The 19280-nt window shown below is 42.5% G+C and overlaps 1 protein-coding gene across 1 annotated transcript in view; it reads left to right on the top strand.

The window, feature by feature from the left end:
- The first annotated feature begins 1689 nt into the window (after positions 1 to 1689).
- Positions 1690 to 19280, top strand: part of LOC133416949 (A-kinase anchor protein 7-like) — a 34034-nt gene continuing 16443 nt past the window's right edge. Inside the window, exons 1-8 of the mRNA XM_061704331.1 lie at positions 1690 to 2162; positions 2987 to 3205; positions 3684 to 3827; positions 4270 to 4406; positions 5761 to 5921; positions 10190 to 10302; positions 10951 to 10997; positions 11727 to 11827. Of these exons, the coding sequence (XP_061560315.1) occupies positions 2055 to 2162; positions 2987 to 3205; positions 3684 to 3827; positions 4270 to 4406; positions 5761 to 5921; positions 10190 to 10302; positions 10951 to 10997; positions 11727 to 11827 (1030 nt within the window). The 5' untranslated portion in view covers positions 1690 to 2054. The remainder of the gene's footprint in view (positions 2163 to 2986; positions 3206 to 3683; positions 3828 to 4269; positions 4407 to 5760; positions 5922 to 10189; positions 10303 to 10950; positions 10998 to 11726; positions 11828 to 19280) is intronic.

Genomic DNA, 19280 nt, shown 5'->3' with positions numbered 1-19280 from the left:
CACTTTGGCGGTTCAATCGCGATATTGCGTTCCTTCGTGCCTGACAAGAGTCGCACACACGTCCTCGTCCTCGTGCTCGTCGGCGCTCGCTCGCCGGCGGATCTTTTTAATGTCAGTGATCATCATCGTGGTCTGACTGCGTTTTATTTTTCTGACCTTTAAGACGCACACAAGCCTGAAGTTTCACATCCTCTATTAGAGGAAAGGAGGGTGGGGGGGGGGGGGGGAGGGGGTTCTTATCGGTTGGAGGACAGAATGCTGTGTGGCGGTTTTGTTACTCGTCAGACCAATGCTACTGAGCAGTGTGTGTGCGTGTGTGTGTGTGTGTCTTTGGTTATTGTGTGAATGCTAAATCAGAAACCTGCACACTAATACGACTGTGTCCCCCAAAATGCCAATGAAGCCACTCCTCTGTATTAAACGTCATAAAATCTTACACAGTGTTGCCTTGAGATATGACTTTAATTCATTTTGAGACCCTCAACACACTCGTATCTCAAATCGTCTTTCTCTCCCTCTCAAAAAAGAAAATGGAAAGAATGAAACAGCGCATGATGTCTGATTGCCATCTGGTGGCCAAACTTTGAAACTGCACCTGATAGCGACTTCAATTTTTTATCGTTGCTGTTGTTGTTGTTGTTGTTGTTGTTGTTGCAGAGGAAAACGTCTCCTTTGCTGCACCCTGCTGGCTTTTCTGTTCCTCTTCTTTAAATCCTTTCAACAACTGTAGCATATTTACAATTGTATATAAGTGAATAATTTTGGGGTCCTCCGGTGGCAAAGCAACCTGAATTTGTAAGTAAATCGGAACTTGAGGTAGTCTACCACTTACGCAGTAAGTCATACATTTTGAATGACACCATTCCAGAACTGGAGGACAATGCAAGCACCAACATTTTTTGAAAAACGGACCATTTATTTGATCGTTTTCTTATGTTTTTGAGAAAAACAGCATTTTATTTGTCATATCATATAATTTTCTACTTTTGGCGCAACCCTACTACAGATAGCCAGGCACCTGAACATTTTCCCCAAAATATTAAATGAAATAAAGCGACTTTTTATTTTAATATGAATTATGTCCTCTAATTTTAGAACGACCCAAATATTTGTATGACAAAAATCTTCTAGGCCATTAATATAAACCAAAAGCACACTTGAGTTGTACAGCCGGGTTCACGACCCTTGTCCTGCATGCGTCTTCTCCTGCCCTTGTCCTGTTCTATCTTGTCCTGTTCTTCCCTCACAGGGTGTCGCACGACAGCCCCATGCAACACGCATATTTAATGTTTCATTATTGTAGATAATGTCACGATTTACTTCTCTCATCCTGTTTACAATTAGTGCTTTGTCTTTTGTCTTTGTTTCTCTCTCCCTTCTCGAAACGTTCTGTTCGACTGATCAAGATAAACCTTAATTATAATACCACAGCGGAAGCTTACAAAACTCCACTGTGATACACTGCTTGACTTAACAGCCGAACAGGACAATAATATATATATATATAACAATCAAATGAAAACCAGTCAGTATGGCGTTGGAAACCTCTTTTATCGTAAACCGAAGATTCGAAAAACTCACGTTTGCTTACGTTTTCAATGAATAAGGCTGCGCTCGTATTTTAGCTTTTATTCTGAAGTGCACGCATCTTTTATTCTGAAGCCAGCTCTAATCCGGAAATGACGTGTATTTACAAATGCTGACTTCCGAACAGCGCGGAGACGCTAGCAAAACGGCGTTTTTTGAACGGTTTCTGTCTCCTTACTTTCCCTATATATCTCCCGAGAGCCGACGACAAGTTGTTACGTTTGTCGTTTTCGCGTTTGGTTCCGTTTAGGCGGAGCTGCGGCCATGTTGGCACGTCACGAGCTGAGCCAACATGGCGGATGGATTCATTTAGACAGGTGTGCGATCCCTTCGTGAACTTGGAAGTATGTGACGTCACGCAGCTTTGTCTTCCGCAAATGCGTATTTGTCTAAAAAGTCCTTTTAAACCCAATGTTAGTCGGCTGTAAAACGCGAGCTGACTTGGAGGCATTGTGCGCGTGCGCGTCATGCACCTGAGTCGTCTCCTGGTCGGCCTCGCGTCGTGTTGTTCGAGAGCGCCTTCGGACTGCAAAAGTTTGCTTCTCGGTGCACCAACGAGAATAAAAGCGCCTCGGGTAAGGCAATGAGCACAAAACAAAAAGACAAGTCGTAATATAACGTTGTATATTTGAAAGGGAAAAAAAGCGGGATATTTCTCGAGGTTAAAATCGGAATATTACGAGGGGGGGGGTATTTTTGAAATTAAAGTCATTATGAGGAAAAAAATATTTATTTTAAGAAATAAAAGTATAATATTTTTTAGGTGAAACGTCCAATATTTCCAAGATTGAAGTCATAACATTATGAAAATAAAGTTGTATATTTCTGAGCCCCCCCACCCCCCCCACACACACAAAAAAGTGGTCTATAGAGAGCGGAATCAAAACCGGTTCCCAATAATGGATTCTGAGGAGGAATCGTTAATTTGCTTGACTGACAATTCTGCATATCGATTCATCTAACATCGCAAATGAGTGATGACATAGCACACAAGAACATAAAAATGCCAACCGTACGATATTACCCCCGTTGTTGAAGTCCTTATTTTGACGTGAGGGGTATTTGGCCAGCGCCGCCGCCACGTTAATGTAGCCTCCGAGAAGAAGGTAACGCAACAAAAGTCGTCCTTCGATTACATCATCCTTGTGCCAAACTTTCCACGCTTGACCAATCAACACGCGCTTAATCCATCCATCTGTTAACATTATCGTAACAATTACTGAGCATAAATCAATTACGGCCTGCATCCAAATAATATAATAAAAGAATATATATATATATATACTTTAATCTTGTGGTGAATTTATTTTCCTTTTCAGTGTGAACCTAATACTCTTGTACATTTGGAAAAAAAAAATAAACCTCACTGTTGCTTTAAAATAATTTCTGTTTTTGTTAGCTTTTTTCCCAGGCCTCAGGTCTGGGTCAGGTCCCCATGAGCAAGATGGAGCCTGACAAGGAGACCTTAGCTGGGGATTCCCACAAAGATGGTTTTCATAATGGAGAAAAAGAGGAATCTGCTTCGGAAGGTGTGGTTGGTCTTGAGAGGGGTTCGGAACCGGAGAGCCCGAAGGGGAATCGAGGCCAGGAGAACGTGGAGACGGGAGCCTCCAACAAATCAGGGGAGTTGTTTTCAAACTTTATGTTTGGACTGCACGAACTATGATCTAAAGAGGGGAAACCCTGTCCCTAGTGTAGTTCCTAACTCAGAAGTTCCTGTGTGGCTCATTGTCGTCGTTGGTTCCTGGACCTATTGAAAGTATTTCCGTACCGCACCGTAGCCACGAGAAGGGCCGTTATATTACCCCAGAACTAAATTAAGGCAATTGTTATAACGGTCCAAACACTCAATGGATCCGCAAAAGTTCCCAGTTCTGGTGTAAGCATATGCTGCATTTCCTACTCCACTTACAGGAAATGCAACTTGGTACATGTAGTTCGTAGATCTAAACGTTTCCTGTGGCCCATATAGTACGTGCTTCGTGCACATTGCCGGACTGAAGGAAATGCACATCGTAGTTCCCGCAGTGCGAATGTTTAATAGCTCTCCAAAAGTTCATAAGACTTGAACGCGTGAATTATTTTTCTTTTTTCCTTCAGTCGCCAAGCAAGAGTCGGGCAAGAGAAACAGGAAGAGGGGACGACGAGTGGACAGTGAGCAAGATGCGGAGAAGACAAAGAAAAAGAAGCAGACCCAACGACCCAACTACTTTGTCTCGATCCCTATCACCAACACACGGGTACACATTTCTCAAAAGTGAGGCGCAGTCGAGGTATGGAGTGCCTCGTTGTCAGCCGTGAGTGCACGCATTTCACTGAGAGATGGCAGTAGAGCGAATGAAAAAAAATATATATATATATTTATATATATATTTTTTTTTTAAACTTTAGAGCGGCGTGGAAAATCCTTGTGACGAACAAACATTAAATGCTCAAACATTAAATAGCATGTTTGAGCATATGAGAGAGATGCTTGACAAAGTAGCATTCGTTTTTGCAGGTCGCAGAAGCCGTATTTGATTGACAGTTAACCCAACCCCAAACACAAGACGTTCTGGTCACGGTTTTAAGTTCAAGTCAGCCTTCTGCCACCTACGCTTATTGCGTACAAACATTACGAAACGAAATCCTACCGGGACGCCGTCCCTCGATTGGTGTTGAATATGTCGGCCTCCGATGCAGATCCGGTCAGCGGTGACTGAGGTCCAAGAGGCGCTGCTGGAGCGCGAACCTCGCTTGGCCAGAGCCATGATCCCGGTCCCGACGCTCCACATCACACTTCTCGTCACCCATCTGGCCCGCCAGGAGCAAGTGGAGCTGTAAGTGGAGCTTTGTTCGTCTTCACTTGGGGAATGAGGAATGGTACAACCGTCACCAGTTGCGGTTGTTAGTTTTGTGTCGTTTCCATGGCAACTAGTGAAATGTTTTTGTTTTCTTTAATTGACACTGAATATTTACTTTGGTGTATTATTTTGCAATTTAAAAGAGGACATATTGGAATACATATGTTGGTTTCAAAGCGTGCTTGAGGGGAAAAAAAAATCACAATTTCAAGCCGCGATACCAGTGGTCCGTGAAACACAAGTCTGCGGACCGGTACCGGACCGCAAGCCATTTGATTTTGTTTTCCGCAAAGCGGAAGTGTGTTTGGACCGCAACAACTATTGTCCCAATTTAGGTCTGGGGTAATTTATCCGTGCCAGTAGAAGAGTCTTCCATTGAGCCCGGACTACATGGGTCACAGGCAGATTTTGAGTTCCCAGAAACAAGTACCACTTTGTTGCACTCCTGTAAGAATACCATAAAAGAAAGAGAGCATCATTCAAATGAGTTTGAAGCCACGCGTGTTCCACTTTGCGTTATCATATCAGCACCGTGTTACGTTGCGGAACAAAGTGTTGTGTCTGCGGAGTGCAGTAGTTGCGGCTCTCCACTCTGACTAATTACCGACGTGGCGTTGGGGCACTTTTTTCTTTCTTATCTCAGAAGGTCCAGGCAAACTGCTGCTTCGGCACCAGCATTTTTCACCGCACAATAGCGGTCGGCAGTCTTATGACAAAAACACTTTTGCAGAGGGGAAAAACTGTGGATTTGTTTTGTTACAGTCATTAAAAACTGATATGTAATATGTCAAATGTAGTGTAGTTTTTCTGTACAGAAAGGAACGTAAGTGAAAAGGGACACTTAAAAGATTTGAGGCAACCGTCTGACTTCTCACAGCCAACGATCCAAGCAGGCTTATTTCAATAATGATTGGATTCGAATCAACTCGGATGGAGGAAATGCATTTTATTGATAATATATAGTGGACCCCCATGTGTGTGGCTAAAGGTTTTTTTTAAACACACTTGATGTTGTGGCGAACTGCGCACAAGTGTGGCTTGGAGATTTTTATTCTGTTTAGCCACATTGGCTAAGAGGTTTCATGTGTGTGTGCAGCCACATAAATATGAATGAATAATAAATCCAATGTTTTCGTACGTTATTGTCCCCACTTGATCAGATGAAAGCCGTTTTATGTGATGCTTAATCTATGCTAAGTAGAAGATGGTGACATGAGTAATCATCACATCCTGTCATGATGTAATACGAGAGGGAGGCAAAGTGAGGATTAGTGTGCGATTTTGTGTCTTTGTGCAATTTGCGTGTGTGTGTGTTTGTTTTTCCCGTCAGGGCGGCGGCGGCGTTGGCCCAGGCGGAGCCGTCATTGGCCGAGCTGCTGGGAGGGGCGGAGCTGGCGCTGCCCTTCTCGGGCGTCGCTCACTTCAGAAACGACGTGGTGTTTGTCGCCCTCGCGCCCGGACCGCACAGAAATGCGCTGCACAGCCTGGCAGGTCAGTCACGCACACACATGCACATTCACACGCACATATTTAACAACAATTTTTCTTACTGTGGGTGTCGTTGTGCACTGCATCATATCATGAGTCCTTTCTATTATTTTGGTTACTTTGGGTTTCGTTAGCTTTTGCACGTGTGGCGACTTGTGGTTTGTGGTCATTGAGTACATACTTTGCCATTCATGTTTTTGGGGTGAGCTAACCCAGGCTGTAGTATTGTGTAGTATAGTATAATATAGTGGCGTGAAAAAAGGGTTGTATTAAGAAAAGAAATGAATATGCAGTTAACAAAAAATTAACAACAGGAATTTTCAATTATTTTTCAACAAGATATAGGAAAATGAGAGAAATGTGCCAGATTTACAAGTAAGTAATAAATTGATTTATATTTTATATATGTATCCTTGTATTTTTTTGTTTGTAATTGGTTAGTGTTACATTATCATGTATTATATGAAATCCGAAAAAATATACCAGTGTAACAACATATATAATATACAATTTATAATTTATATTGTGTATATTTTATTTTCTCTATATAGTTTAACTACATAAGTATATATATTTTTTATAAATGATCCAATTAAATATTCAATAAAAAATCCTTAAATTCAATAATAACATTGGAAACTATTTTTATCATGTATATATTTTCTCGTTTATATATTTTTAAATATGTTGGCATACTTATGTATATATTTATTACATATATATATATATATATATATATATATATATATATATATATATAGTTTTTTTATTCTGCCAGTTTTTCTGCCCATGTGTTCATATCATCCCAAAGCCTTGTTTTTTTGTTTTTTTTTTATCCCCGTGTTGTGCCTTTGGCCCACGAAATTAAGCTGGAATGTATTTTTTTTAAGAGGATTCTTCTTCCCCCATTGGCCCCTCCTGTGCGCACACACACACACACACATACACAGAACATCAACGCTCGCATGTTAAACTTAATCTCACATTTTTTGTAGACATCCGTTTGGAAAGTATCAGCTAAAATGTCAAGTATGTTGCGGAGGCGCAGACAATGGGAACAGGAAGTAAGTAAGTGGCTTATAGGAAAGTTGTCTTGAAACTATTACAGGTGCACTGTAAATAAAGTAGATTATTGGTCAGCCCGAGTGGGGAAGGGAATTTCCTTTTGGGATTTAGGGAAAAAAGTAAAAACAGAAGCATGTAAGGATGTGTAATTTATGGTGCATTTGTTTTTATTTGATTCTGTCTGTTGCAGGACATCATTCTTTGCTTTTTTTGTGTGTTCTATTTATTTATTTGGTGTTTGTTCATAATTTTCTTTTAAAAAGCAGTTGAATGAGTAGAGTAGTATACACTGTGGTTAACAATATTTTTGGGGGGGTGGATATAAAAAGTCTACACACCCCCTTTCAAATGGCAGGTTTTCGTGATCTAAGAAAATGAGAACACCATAAATTCTTTCAAAACGTTTTCCACCTCAGTGTGACCTCTAACACGTACAACTCACTTGAAAAACAAACTGAAATATTTTAAGGGCAAAAAATTCCAATAACCTAAGTTGCATAAATCTTCACACCCTCAAATGAATAGTTTCTTGCAGCACCTTTGTTTTTTTTATGACAGCGCTCAATGTTTTTTGGGATGGAGTCTATCAGTGTGATGTTGCAATATTTGCCCACTTTGCTTTGCAAAAACTTGTGTGATGTTGATGTTGGATCAGATTGAGGTCTGGGCTCTGGCTGGGTCATTCCAAAACCTTCATCTACTTTCTGGTGAAGCCTCTGATGCTGCGGAAGCTGTCTGCGGGCCATGGCAGGAAAAGCCTTCTAGAACATCTGAGGTTTATTTGGGGTGAATTCGAGGCGCTTGAAATGATGTCAGGTGTGTGCTGTCTGATTTTCCACCACATCCCCATTTTATAAGAGGGCGTGTGCACCCATATTTCAATTTCACTTCCCCTTTCTAACCATTTCCCCCCCCCCCCCCAATTGCATTGTACAAGTCATAGGTCACATTAATGGTGGAAGATGTTTTGAAATGATTTATCTAATCCAATTTTTTTATAGCGCAAAAGCCTAGCATTTAAACCTCGGCGTGGAGAATTTTTATATTACCTGTTTATTATACAGAGCCGATTCCTACATAATTTGTACGCTAAAAATGATTGTGTCGAATGTAATATTCAAATTTGATTTTCATTAGCTGTGAGTTTTAATCACCACAGTAAGGAAAAACAAAATAGTCAAATATTAGGTCATGTGTGTAGTGAATGTATATAATGTATGAATTGCCCTTTTTTTGTTTGAACGACTGAAACAAATTGCGCTTTCCACGTTGTCATTTGGCGATATGTGCCTGTACTGCTGCCATGACAAAAACAAAACAATGCTGTTAATGTAGAACGGCTGTGGCACAAACCTGACCTCTATATTTATACAAGTATAAGCCTCCGATGTCATTGCGCTCGGTGTAATGAATCCCGGAGGGCAGAAAGAGCAATCACTCAACGAAGCCCAAGGACGTAAACAACCGCTTTGTCTCTGCTATAATGTCTGGAGAACAGTCTTAGAAGAGTCATGACAAAAGATGAAACGATGCCCACTTGGTGGACTTGCGAGGGATCGCTCTCCTATCCACGTTGTTGTTGTTGTTGTTTTGAAACATTACAGGGCAGGAAGTCCAACCTCCCGCCCCGCTGTCTACCGCCTCCATCGCTGTTATTGATTATGTTCTAACCTTTCGCCCCCCCCGCGAGCTGCTCTTCTCAAAATAACACCGTGTCTCTTTGCCTAAGTTTTGTCCTCTTCCTCGTGTCTTTATGTGACTTTGGCATCCTGTGACGCACCTCGTCCACGCTGGCCACGCCCTTCCGTCACCAAAAGCGAGATCGGAATTTAAATGGATGGTAATTCATTCATTGCCAGCCGTTTTCAAAGCAGAGTTCCCCATATTGTCAGCCGTTTTAGAGCATTTGGACAGAGCTTTCAAGAGGCGCAAATATAGCTCTGTGACAACATTAGCACAGAGCCTACCAAAAGACAGACGATTCTTTCACCGGAGGAAACTTTTGTTTCTAGCTTTCTCCGCTCATAAGTAATCAGCAGTAGAAACACGAGTTGTGTCCACCAAAATCACAAATAACCTTGAAAACAACTGCTTTTTGTGAAAAGAAACATGTCCAGCAGTGACTTTGACGCTGATACAAAAGAGAGGGCTTTTGATGGCAAAATAATTTATTTACTAAAAAAAACGCAAAGTGAGCGACACTGATTCACCGTGTGGCTCGAGTTATACTTTTTTTAAATGCCGTGCCTCATTCATTCCATAAACTGTGTCTGGCATTTCTCTCCCTCATAAGCCAAGATTCACCGCCTAATCTTTATCTTCTACTCAAAAGCTGTGCTGATTTCAAATCCAAAGCGATGCAACGCCGCCATCTGCAGGCATCTGTTTGTCATTACAGCGGTTTACAAAACCTGAATTTCACAGACAAGCTGGACGAGACCCTCTTCCATGCCTGCCCGTTGAAAAACGTACGTGACGAATATTTGTCGTTGACGGTAAACGGTTGGATTCTACATGATTAATATAAACAACCACGGCAGTGAATGAGTTAATTTTTCACATTGGTGAAACAAATAATCAACCACTGTAAAAACAAGAAAACAGTCCACCTTATTTGTGGTTGCAAGTGATGACCTTTATGGCGAGTGTAACTGTTGGATTTATCTCACTCAACACCAATAAAAATGCACAAAAGGAATGAAGACGCTGGTTTCTCTTTCTCATGAGGAGGACGTATGGGAGATTGTTCAGTTTACACCTTCTCAACACGCTCTAAACAATCTTTCCCGTCGCTCCTGCATTTATTTGAAAATAGGGAGGTTTCTAAGTTTACAAGACATAACGTACTGAGCTACAAGACACAACACACTAAGGGTAGGGTTTCAAGGTGAAAACATGGGACCAACACCTGCCCCGTCCCGGCCACGTCCTTCTCTCTGATGATTCCTGCTGAGTCATCATCTTGAAGGCGAGACATCTTCCTTTATCAAAATCGTCCATAATACTAATGCGAGCTAAGCAAATAAATGATAACTTCTACAATATATTTAACAGTACCCCAAACTCCCCGCGCGTATCCGAGTCCTCTTGACTCTAACCTTGTCGAGGCTGCTCCTGCAAGAGTCACAAAAAAGCCAAAGAAAAAGCGAGAACGCTCCCAATGTCCCAACGTTGACATGAAGCGCCAATGTCTGCCGATGTTGCAGAGTTGCTGTGCGGTCGTTTGGAGGAGCGAGGTCTTCTGGAGGGCGACGCTCGCGGCTTTGAACCGCACCTCACCATTATGAAGCTGTCCAGAGCGCCAAAGCTCAGATCGCAGGTACACGTAGCCCGTGTGTATCGCGTTCCAGACACACCCAAAATACTGGAGCGGAAAATCTGCACTATAGAGGGATTATATAAAAACATTTATAACCGTTTTATCACTCCCACACGCTTTAAACACCTCATAACGAAAGTCCGCGAGCTCAATGTTAACATACAAAGCGAAACATCATAGATGGGCTAAAGGAAATTAGCCTCAATGTTAAGGTCTTCATAACAACTGCTGCATTGATGCATGGAGCAGCAACACATACAAACAGAGCGTAGAACAATCCTCAGGTGCACTTATTGTGTCTGCTCTGTGACTTGGTATTGGAACTTCTAGCTGACAACCTCCTCTAGCGCTTCCTCTTGCCGCTAATTACACTGCATCGCTTCCAGTAGGACTCAGTGCTGCCCCGCACCTTGAGCCACAACGTGGTACTGCACTGAAGTAAAAATTCGGCCTTGCCTGAATAGTAGAAAAACCCGTCATAACAATCGCCGAATATAACTTTGTTCAAATGCGTGAGCGCGAATGATGAAGCGCAATATAGGAACAGAACGCTATACTCGTCTTAAAAGTGTGTTTGCGTGTCAACGATGCTCTTGAATAACCTCATAAAAGACACGATAATGACCATTCTTTGTCTTCTCCCTGAAGGGTATAAAACGCGTGGACCCTTCGCTCTACTCCAACTACACCAGCAGGTACTGTAGGAGCTCCTCACTTCACAGGACACCTCATTAGTTACAGCTGCACATTGTCATGTATGTAGTGAGAGCCAATACAGAAATTTGCTTCCTTGCCTTATACAGGCTTACCTTGGGCACTAGCCCTTTATAAGGCAATGATGGCACTGGTCAACAACACTTTTTTTTTTTTTTTTTTTTTTTTTTTTTTTTTTGCCATTTTAGGACTAATTTTGATGTACTGAATCCAGATACCACATTGGTTTGGCTCAGTCAGGTCAACCTTTTGAACTATGGCCACATTTATTTTTGCTTTTTTTAAGATGAAGATGTACAGGTATTTTTTATTTTTATTTTTTTACAGGAAGATGTACAGGTATTTTGTCTTTAGATGTTCAAATAAATGGAGGTTCATACCCTGAATTTGGAACCGTGATGATGTAACATTAAATTTACAGGTATTTTTGATATTTCTTTTTTAAACATTTGATAAATAAACTGTGAACAACTTGGCATAAAAACCTGACCTGAGCAAAAGAAACAGATGTCATTTTCAGATTTCAGCAGTGCAAAATTGTCCTAAATCAGTTGAAAAACAGACAACTTCCAAAAAAAGTCGGTCTGTAACCCAGTGTTAGTAATTAAAATATAACACATATATTTATGTTTATAAAAAAAAAAAAAAAAAAAGTTATTCAATTAAAAATAGGCCTAAATGTTCCTTACCGCATGTCAATGGGTGTGCAGGTTTTTCGGCGAGCAGACGGTGGAGCGTCTGGATCTTTGCTCCATGCTGAAAAAGAAGCAGCAGGACGGCTACTACCACACTGAGACGTCGCTGCAACTCGGTGAGGAGGCCAACACACTCGCACATGCTCTCGCACACACAAACTTTCACTTGGGGAAGACGAGCGGGCGGTGAGCGTCTGGCGGGCCGATTCAACGCGCGGCCGCTAGGGGGCGCTGTCTGCTTGGGCACAGAGTATATCCGCTTCTTACGCAAAGGTGGCAGGGCGCATTTGTTTCACATCGCACATCGCTGTTGCTTGTGTTCTTTCAGTTTCCCCACATCTGAAAGTGCTTGTAGAGATTAAGATTTCAGTTTGGTCAAATTTAACCGCTTTTGGGCTCTCGTGGTCGCATGCGTTATTATTGGAATCGATACGCAGCAGCTGGAATCATTGCAGTATGCTTTGTTTTTTATTCTTTGCTTTATGTTGAAAATAAATACATAAATGTTTAGATTTATATCGCGCTTTTCAGGGGACTTGAGGACCCTTTTTGGTGAATGGGACATGGAAAAAAACATCCTTCTGATCTGAATAAAGGTCTAAAATAGGGCTTAAAGGAGACATTATGCATTTTATTAACAATTTAAAACAGTTCCCCGGTGTTGCTTTTTGTGTCTTGGCATAAAAGTTGATGAATATTCACTCCAGTAGATTGTCTTTAAAAATATCAGTGCACAGGTTTAAAAAAACAAAAAAAACACACACACACTGGCCTCTCAAGACGAACAAGGCCTTGTTTTGTGTGTGCGTGCTTGTCAATCATGTGTCACAATGTTTTTCGGACCACTGGGCTGTCAGGAGAAAACGTGTCGGAGGGGTCGGATTGTGCCCAGCGAAGGACGGCGCATAAAAACGTCGGTGTTGTTCAACAACTGCGCACTGGAGGGCGAAAGCGTCGAGTGACGTGATTGCGCTGCCGTTAAATACGGAACGACGTGAAGTCTTGATGAGCTAACGGCTCATTTCACCCCTTTTGGGGTCAAGGAAATGTAAAAAATGCATTTGAAAAAAAAATATTCTTTTGATTTAGAAAACGCATTTGCCGCCTTTGAACCCCCATTGAACCAATCAGAACCATGGGAAAGTAACGACAGGTGCCTTGGTTGCTCATTTTGACGCCTCTGTTGAAATTAGTACTTACTACTCAAATGTTCTGCATGTTAATATTTCTTATTTGTTTAGCGGTACACAAAAAAAGGCTGAGAAGAAGATGTTTCTGTTGTTATTTTTGGCCACACAGTCTGGCCGGAATTAAATGCACCCCGTGCTGGTTTACGCCACGATTTCTTCCAAATGTAGCAATCAAAAATTGTGTCCCAACATTTGATCCGTCCAATTGATAATTGACAGAATTATTTCAAAAGAAAATCGATGCGTCACGCCCATCTCTGCGAATGTGTGCAGGTGCTCGGATTTCACGCGCACGTCTTTTTTATTGATTCCCTGCTCGCAGTCAATCAATGCTGGTGACATTTTGCTCGGACGGGCTGGGCTGCCTGTTAGGAAGGTCTGAGGGACAGTGAAGGTGATACAAGGCTGATTCAGTGCAAAGTCAAATGCATGATGGGGAGTTGTGTAAGGCGAGGGGAGCAGACAAAAAGCGTCTGAGGGAAGGCCGCAATTTGCGGACTAATGTGATGGCAACGTTGGCGTACGACTGTATTGACACGAAAGCTCAGCTCTCCAGCCAGAGAGAGACAGAAGAAAATATTTGATTGAAAAAGACGCAATGACCTTTTTCACCGTTTGGTTACGATGCTCACCAATGTCTGCGAGGAGCGGCTCCGCTTGAGGCACATTCTCAGCTGGCATCAAATGAGCGTCTTGATGAAGAGTACCCACTTATTGCAACAACTACATGAATTGTACTGTATACTGTATACCGCTAAACTATGACTTAAGTGAAACCGTTTTGTGGCGTAAAAAAGGGTTGGGGACTTCTGATCGAGATCACGGTAGGCACATCCCCTTTTTTTTTTTTTTTTTTTTTTATAGCTAGACCTCCAAACATGCATTCGCTCGTAAGCCCAGTATTCAGATTCAATTACCTTTGTTGGATTTCTTTCATACCGAAAAGAAACCACGCTCTCCTTGAAAGTGTACGGCGCAGTACGCGCATCCCGCCTGGCCGACCGCACATCCGCTGATGTACTTCATGTATTGAAAGTGTGCTTGACCTTTTTCATGGATTTCAACAACATTGGGTGGGGGGGGGGGGGGGGGGGGGGGGTCAGGTTTCGTTATGTTCCGGTTTACTTTTCGTAAGGAGACAAAGTTCATTCAAGAGGACGCTGCAGCTAAATGGAGACTGTGGCGTGTCGTACTGCGGAGCTTTTAGGAACGCTAATGGGACAAGCCAAAAATCACAACAACATGCGGAGCGAAAGCCGCAACATTAACACTTCAACTCGAAGTGGCTTCTTGTGGCTTTAATGCTGCTTTTTGCACTTGACTGAGTGCCAGCGTCTCACTCTAGCACCTACAATTTTTTCTGTTGTGGCCTACAGGCAGGGGAAAAAATCAAACCAGTCCCCTCTCCTGAAATGTGTGATGAATATAAATAACCTTTCCTTTTCTTTTCTTTTTGTTTGCGTGATTGTCACTTGGATGAAGTGCACTCGAATGTGCGCGGCGTCAGCCCGGGCAACAGGCGACAGTTAGCTTGCTCCTGACAAACACCTGTCAGTCATCCATACGCAACGAGGCCGCTCCAAAAAAGGATTCTGTTAGCAAAGCCATTGAAAAAGTCAACCAGTGTGCTGGCATGCGCATTAACAGACTGCATGCTTATGCGCGCAAATACTTTTTTGTTACCACTACATTCTGGACTGCCTTTTTCTTTCGTTTGTCTTTTCTTCCGCCCACTATTAGCTTGCGTCATCTGCCAAACTACGGGTACAGATTGCTTGTACTCTAGTGGTGTGGGTTTCACTGTCATATTCATTCCTTATCATGTAGGAAAGGAAGCATGTTTCAGATAAAAATATAATATTCAAATGTTTACCCTTACGCAATGGATATTTGAACACAAATGGTGGAGAAACAGATAACGTAAACATACTCACAGGCATATATTCTTTATCATTTACGTAGAATGACTAATATTACTGCGGATTAACTTTTGACTGTCTCCATGTACAGTATTAAAGTGTCTCCAGGTGACAAAACGCACACACCAGCGGGACCAGCATAATGTCCACTGAATTGAAGCAAAAAGATCTTTCTTTACATTCTATTTAATTACATAACAGTATTACATAACAGTAGTTTTATAGATTACCATATTATTGAGCGCTAGTGTATATATTTCTTCTTAAAAAAAACATTACAAGGATTTTTGTTTGTTTTTTTTGGGGGGGGGGGTGTCTGGAACGGATTAATGGCACTTCCATTGATTTCAGCGGGGAAAGACGATTTGAGATGTGTGTTTGTGTAAAAACCTGACTGTTTTGAAACTTTCATCAAAATCAGATGAATACAATTAGATATAAATTACTTTCATAGCCCCTAAGTTAAGCAGGTGAGCAGGGGAAGGCATATTATTTTAATTTCGTAAAAAAGAAACAAAAGCATGTCACACTCTGCAAACATGGCAGGCATGCTTATGCTAAAATTGTCAACGTTTGCAACAAAAATGACGTATTTTTCTGTAATTTTGAAGCAGTGAGGGTGAGGTCATTTTAGTTTCATAACAATTGTTAATACCGAAACAAGTTCCAATTACGACAGGCAACGCTCCACAAACATGACGTTAAAAACGCCACAATTAACCACAAATTGCAAAATTTTGGCTTTCATTCTTGCTTGCTTCTGCATCCTTTTGTGCGCAACAGTGGGTAATGATTGAAAGGATGGATGGTAAACAATGTAGCACGTAACTAGCGAACGTGGCTGTTATCTGCGCCGTGCAGTTACGTGTCCGGTACTTTGGACCCACGCACACTCAAATCCACAGATTGTTCACGGAAGCACTTTGTGGCTTAATGGACGCTCACGTGGGTTTCCTGAAGCGTCACTGATGGTTGAGTCAATAAAACATTTAAGCCCCGCAAATACCACCCTGTCGTCTACGTATGTGCAAATATATGCACGCACGTATATGAGAGAGCGCTAAGCGCCTGCCTTCCAGGCGGGTTCCGCCTCACGCCACGCGCTTCCGTCTTCTTACGCCTTGTTTGTAATCCTCAAGTAATCCCGAAGAGCCGAGAGGTTTTAGCTAGGTGCGCCCTCTCACCGGAACACCTAACCCAGCCTCCGCAGACTGCGGTTGTCGGTTTCCATTCTACTACGTTTCGGCCTGTTGAAGACTCGGGTTTGAACCGAAAAGGCACTGAAAAGTGACATTGCCATCTGCTGGCTAGGCATGCCTATTACAGCGTTTTGGAGACCGGTTTTGTTCAAGGATTGGACGGATAAAAAGAAATCTGTGAGGAATTAATTTCTGACTCAGTCACATTTTAAAGGGGTGGCGGCTAAATGGAGTGCACTTCCTGACTGCAACAATCGGAGGCGACTCGCTAGTTTTGCATTTAAAGCGCGCTGCACACGTACCGTTTTTTTTTTTTTTTTAACACATCTTAACCGATTTTTAAAAGGTGTGATACACAACACATGACAAGGACATTTTTTTTTTTACATTTGTTGTTCGTGTACACATGGAATTTGGACTGCTGGAAAATACAAAGAAGAAAAAGTAGTAATAGAGGAAGAATTAGAAGAAAGTAGGCTAACTATTATCTTATGCGGTCATATTTAGTGTGAATCAAAGTCAACACAGCCAGTTGTTCCACTATTGGCGTACGGCAACAGCGGCCACTTCAGAGAGCTTTCTGATTGGCTATCGTTGCGTTTCACGTCGCAATCAGGGAGCCCAACTCGGTGTGGACCGCACGCAGAAGGATTTGCCGTCGCGCATATTGAACCGATTCAACTGTTTTCTGAGCCGATCGGGAAGGAAAATGTTACATTACTGCGAGCCTTCCCTGTAATTGTGATCAAGTGCCCAGCAAGAGCGCCACCTTTTTGTGAGCTTTTCAACTCCAAGGTTCTGGTGCTCTTTATTAATTGTGAGCGCATACTTCACTCTTTTCCCTCAACATTGGGCTGCACCTCCGTATTCTGATTATTTTGGAGCGCTAACACAAACGTGTTTCATCTCCCGCCGGAACTGTCACGTAGACGTTTTACGACAGTTTAGCTTTAGTAGGAAAAGATCTCGAGTGAGACGTGAACTCTTACCTTTTGAAATTTGTAAGAATAATATTCAGTCCTATCCTATTTCCCGATCTTACGACTATTATGATCTAACCTCCCTCAGCTATTGATTTATGTCAGTATTTATTTACCATTGTGGCTGAAGTCAAATGTTTGGCCAACTGCGTGTTACTTGTAATTTATTACATTGTGTGCAATTACTCTAATGTGTTGTATTTGAGAATACAATGAAAAATGTTCTTCATTTGAAATGTGAAATGAGTCTTAAATTGGCAGCCTCGCCTTGCAATGTAAGTTTATGACCATTTACTCAACTTGACCTACCGTAATTCTACAATGGACCCTCTGAAACTCCATTTTTTTTTAAGGTGGTACAATTGAGATTCCGCCAACAAGTCTTGGAAAAATATTCCTTTAAAGTTGCACGACACATCAGAGAAACTTAATCTCAGCAGACCACAGTTTAGCGAGCATCAAAAGATTGATTAAGCTCAATTTAGCCGTCGTTTCTCAGTATGATCTTCAGTTATTTGTGGGATGCTTCCACTTCTTTCTATATTTAGAAAAAATGTAATGTATATATTTTTTTAGTTTAGGCAGGTAGAAAATAGGTCTTCGGGGAAGAGGGTGGAATAATGATGTTTCAATTAATTTGATTTCAAAGGGGAAAATTGCTCATCTAGCGAGATTGTGTTTGTCTTTAGAGGTTCCGTTGTACTCCGCTTTTTCAATGTTTCCGTGATGATTTTTGTGATGATTTTTGACAACGCACGCTTTCTTTCTCTCCCCAAAAGCAGCGCCGTCCTTTAAATAATCCCCATTTGTATGCAGCAGCTGCCGGCCATTCAGCAGCCATTATTCAAGCTACAGTGACGAGAACGGGGCGGCGCCTGTAAACCTCAGCCGCGCACACACTTGCACACATTCACGTTCGCATTTACACTCACAGCCGAGTGTCCTCCTGGACATCCCGCGCCCCCCCCCCCACATCCCGGCCCCTCCCTCCCCTCACCCTCTTCACAATTGGCACAGACAACAACAATCAGTTTGCATCATGTTATACACATAGGTGAGCCCCTCCCCTCACACATGCACATGCGTGCATACAATCATAAAAAATTACTGTCATCTTGCCCCCCCCCCCCCCACACACACACCAGCTTTCTCCCTCCGTCTCTTGCTCTACTCTCCTCCTCCTCTTCCTCGCCCCCTCTTCCTCCTCCTCCTCCTCCTCCTCAGTGTGTCAGTGCAAAGTGGAGCGAGAGCAGGCAAGCGAGGAGCCACTCGCTCATTTTTTGTCCTCTCTCTGCAGCCTTGATTTTCTGACAGAGAGAAAAGGGGCAAGCTCCGACACTCCTCTTCCCCACGCCACCACCCCCTTTTTTTTTTTTTTTTTTTTTTATAAATAATTTTTTTTTTCATGTCAGACGGCTGCGGGGGCGACACCGGTATTCCTAACCGAGGGATAATCAGAGGGACAACTCTGGAGCAAATCACTATTTTATTTTATTTTATTTTTTTTGTAAGAACAAGAGAGTAGGGGGGGGGTCGGGAGGAGGCGCCATGGGTCAACTGTGCTGCTTCCCTTTCTCACAAACCGAGGAGAAAATCAGTAAGTGTGCTCCGTGTGGGTGCGTGTTGCCCTTCGTGTGTCTGTGGGGCTACCACAGACGGACACGCGTGTGTGTGTGTGTGTGCGTGCGCGCATGCGTGTGTGTGAGTGAGTGTGACACTCGAGGTCATCAGGATCGTCTGTGTGTGTGTTTAGCATGTGTTAGCACAATAGCCGGCTTGTAAATGGAGTGTTTTATGTGCAAAGTGACTCCACAAATAAGACTGGCGCTGGCACCCTTGCCAGTGCCCCTGATCAGCCTCATCGTACAGTGAGTGGCACCACCCCCCCGCCCCCCAAAAGTGGCAAGAGACATCAGCAAATCTCGTGAAACTTCAGCTCAGTGAGCGTCTGAAGGATCAACTGCAAGTTTTTTTCCCTCATTGGCTTTTTTGGTATTTTTGTGATAGCGCCACAAGTTGTAGCAGCGATGACCATAGCGTTAGCCGTGAGACTTAATGCGACGCAAGATCTGGCCAAGCACGCCAGTGTGAGCAAAACAATTCGGATTATTCTGATCATCGGCGATCGTCATCCGTAGCCCCGCTGTAGCGTGAATTTTTAAGCTATTCATTTTTTGAATAGGTTTTTACAGTGTACAGGCAGGTTTGCTTGCTTGTATACTGTGTTGTTTAATGTCACTCCCAGTTGAAAGTTAGTCAAACTAAACATTAAACAAAGGCA

Source organism: Phycodurus eques, chromosome 18 (assembly GCF_024500275.1).
Source record: "Phycodurus eques isolate BA_2022a chromosome 18, UOR_Pequ_1.1, whole genome shotgun sequence".
NCBI classification, from domain to species: Eukaryota; Metazoa; Chordata; class Actinopteri; order Syngnathiformes; family Syngnathidae; genus Phycodurus; species Phycodurus eques.
The sequence above is the reverse complement of the archived record's forward strand: the minus strand, read 5'-3'. Positions and strand labels throughout refer to the sequence as shown.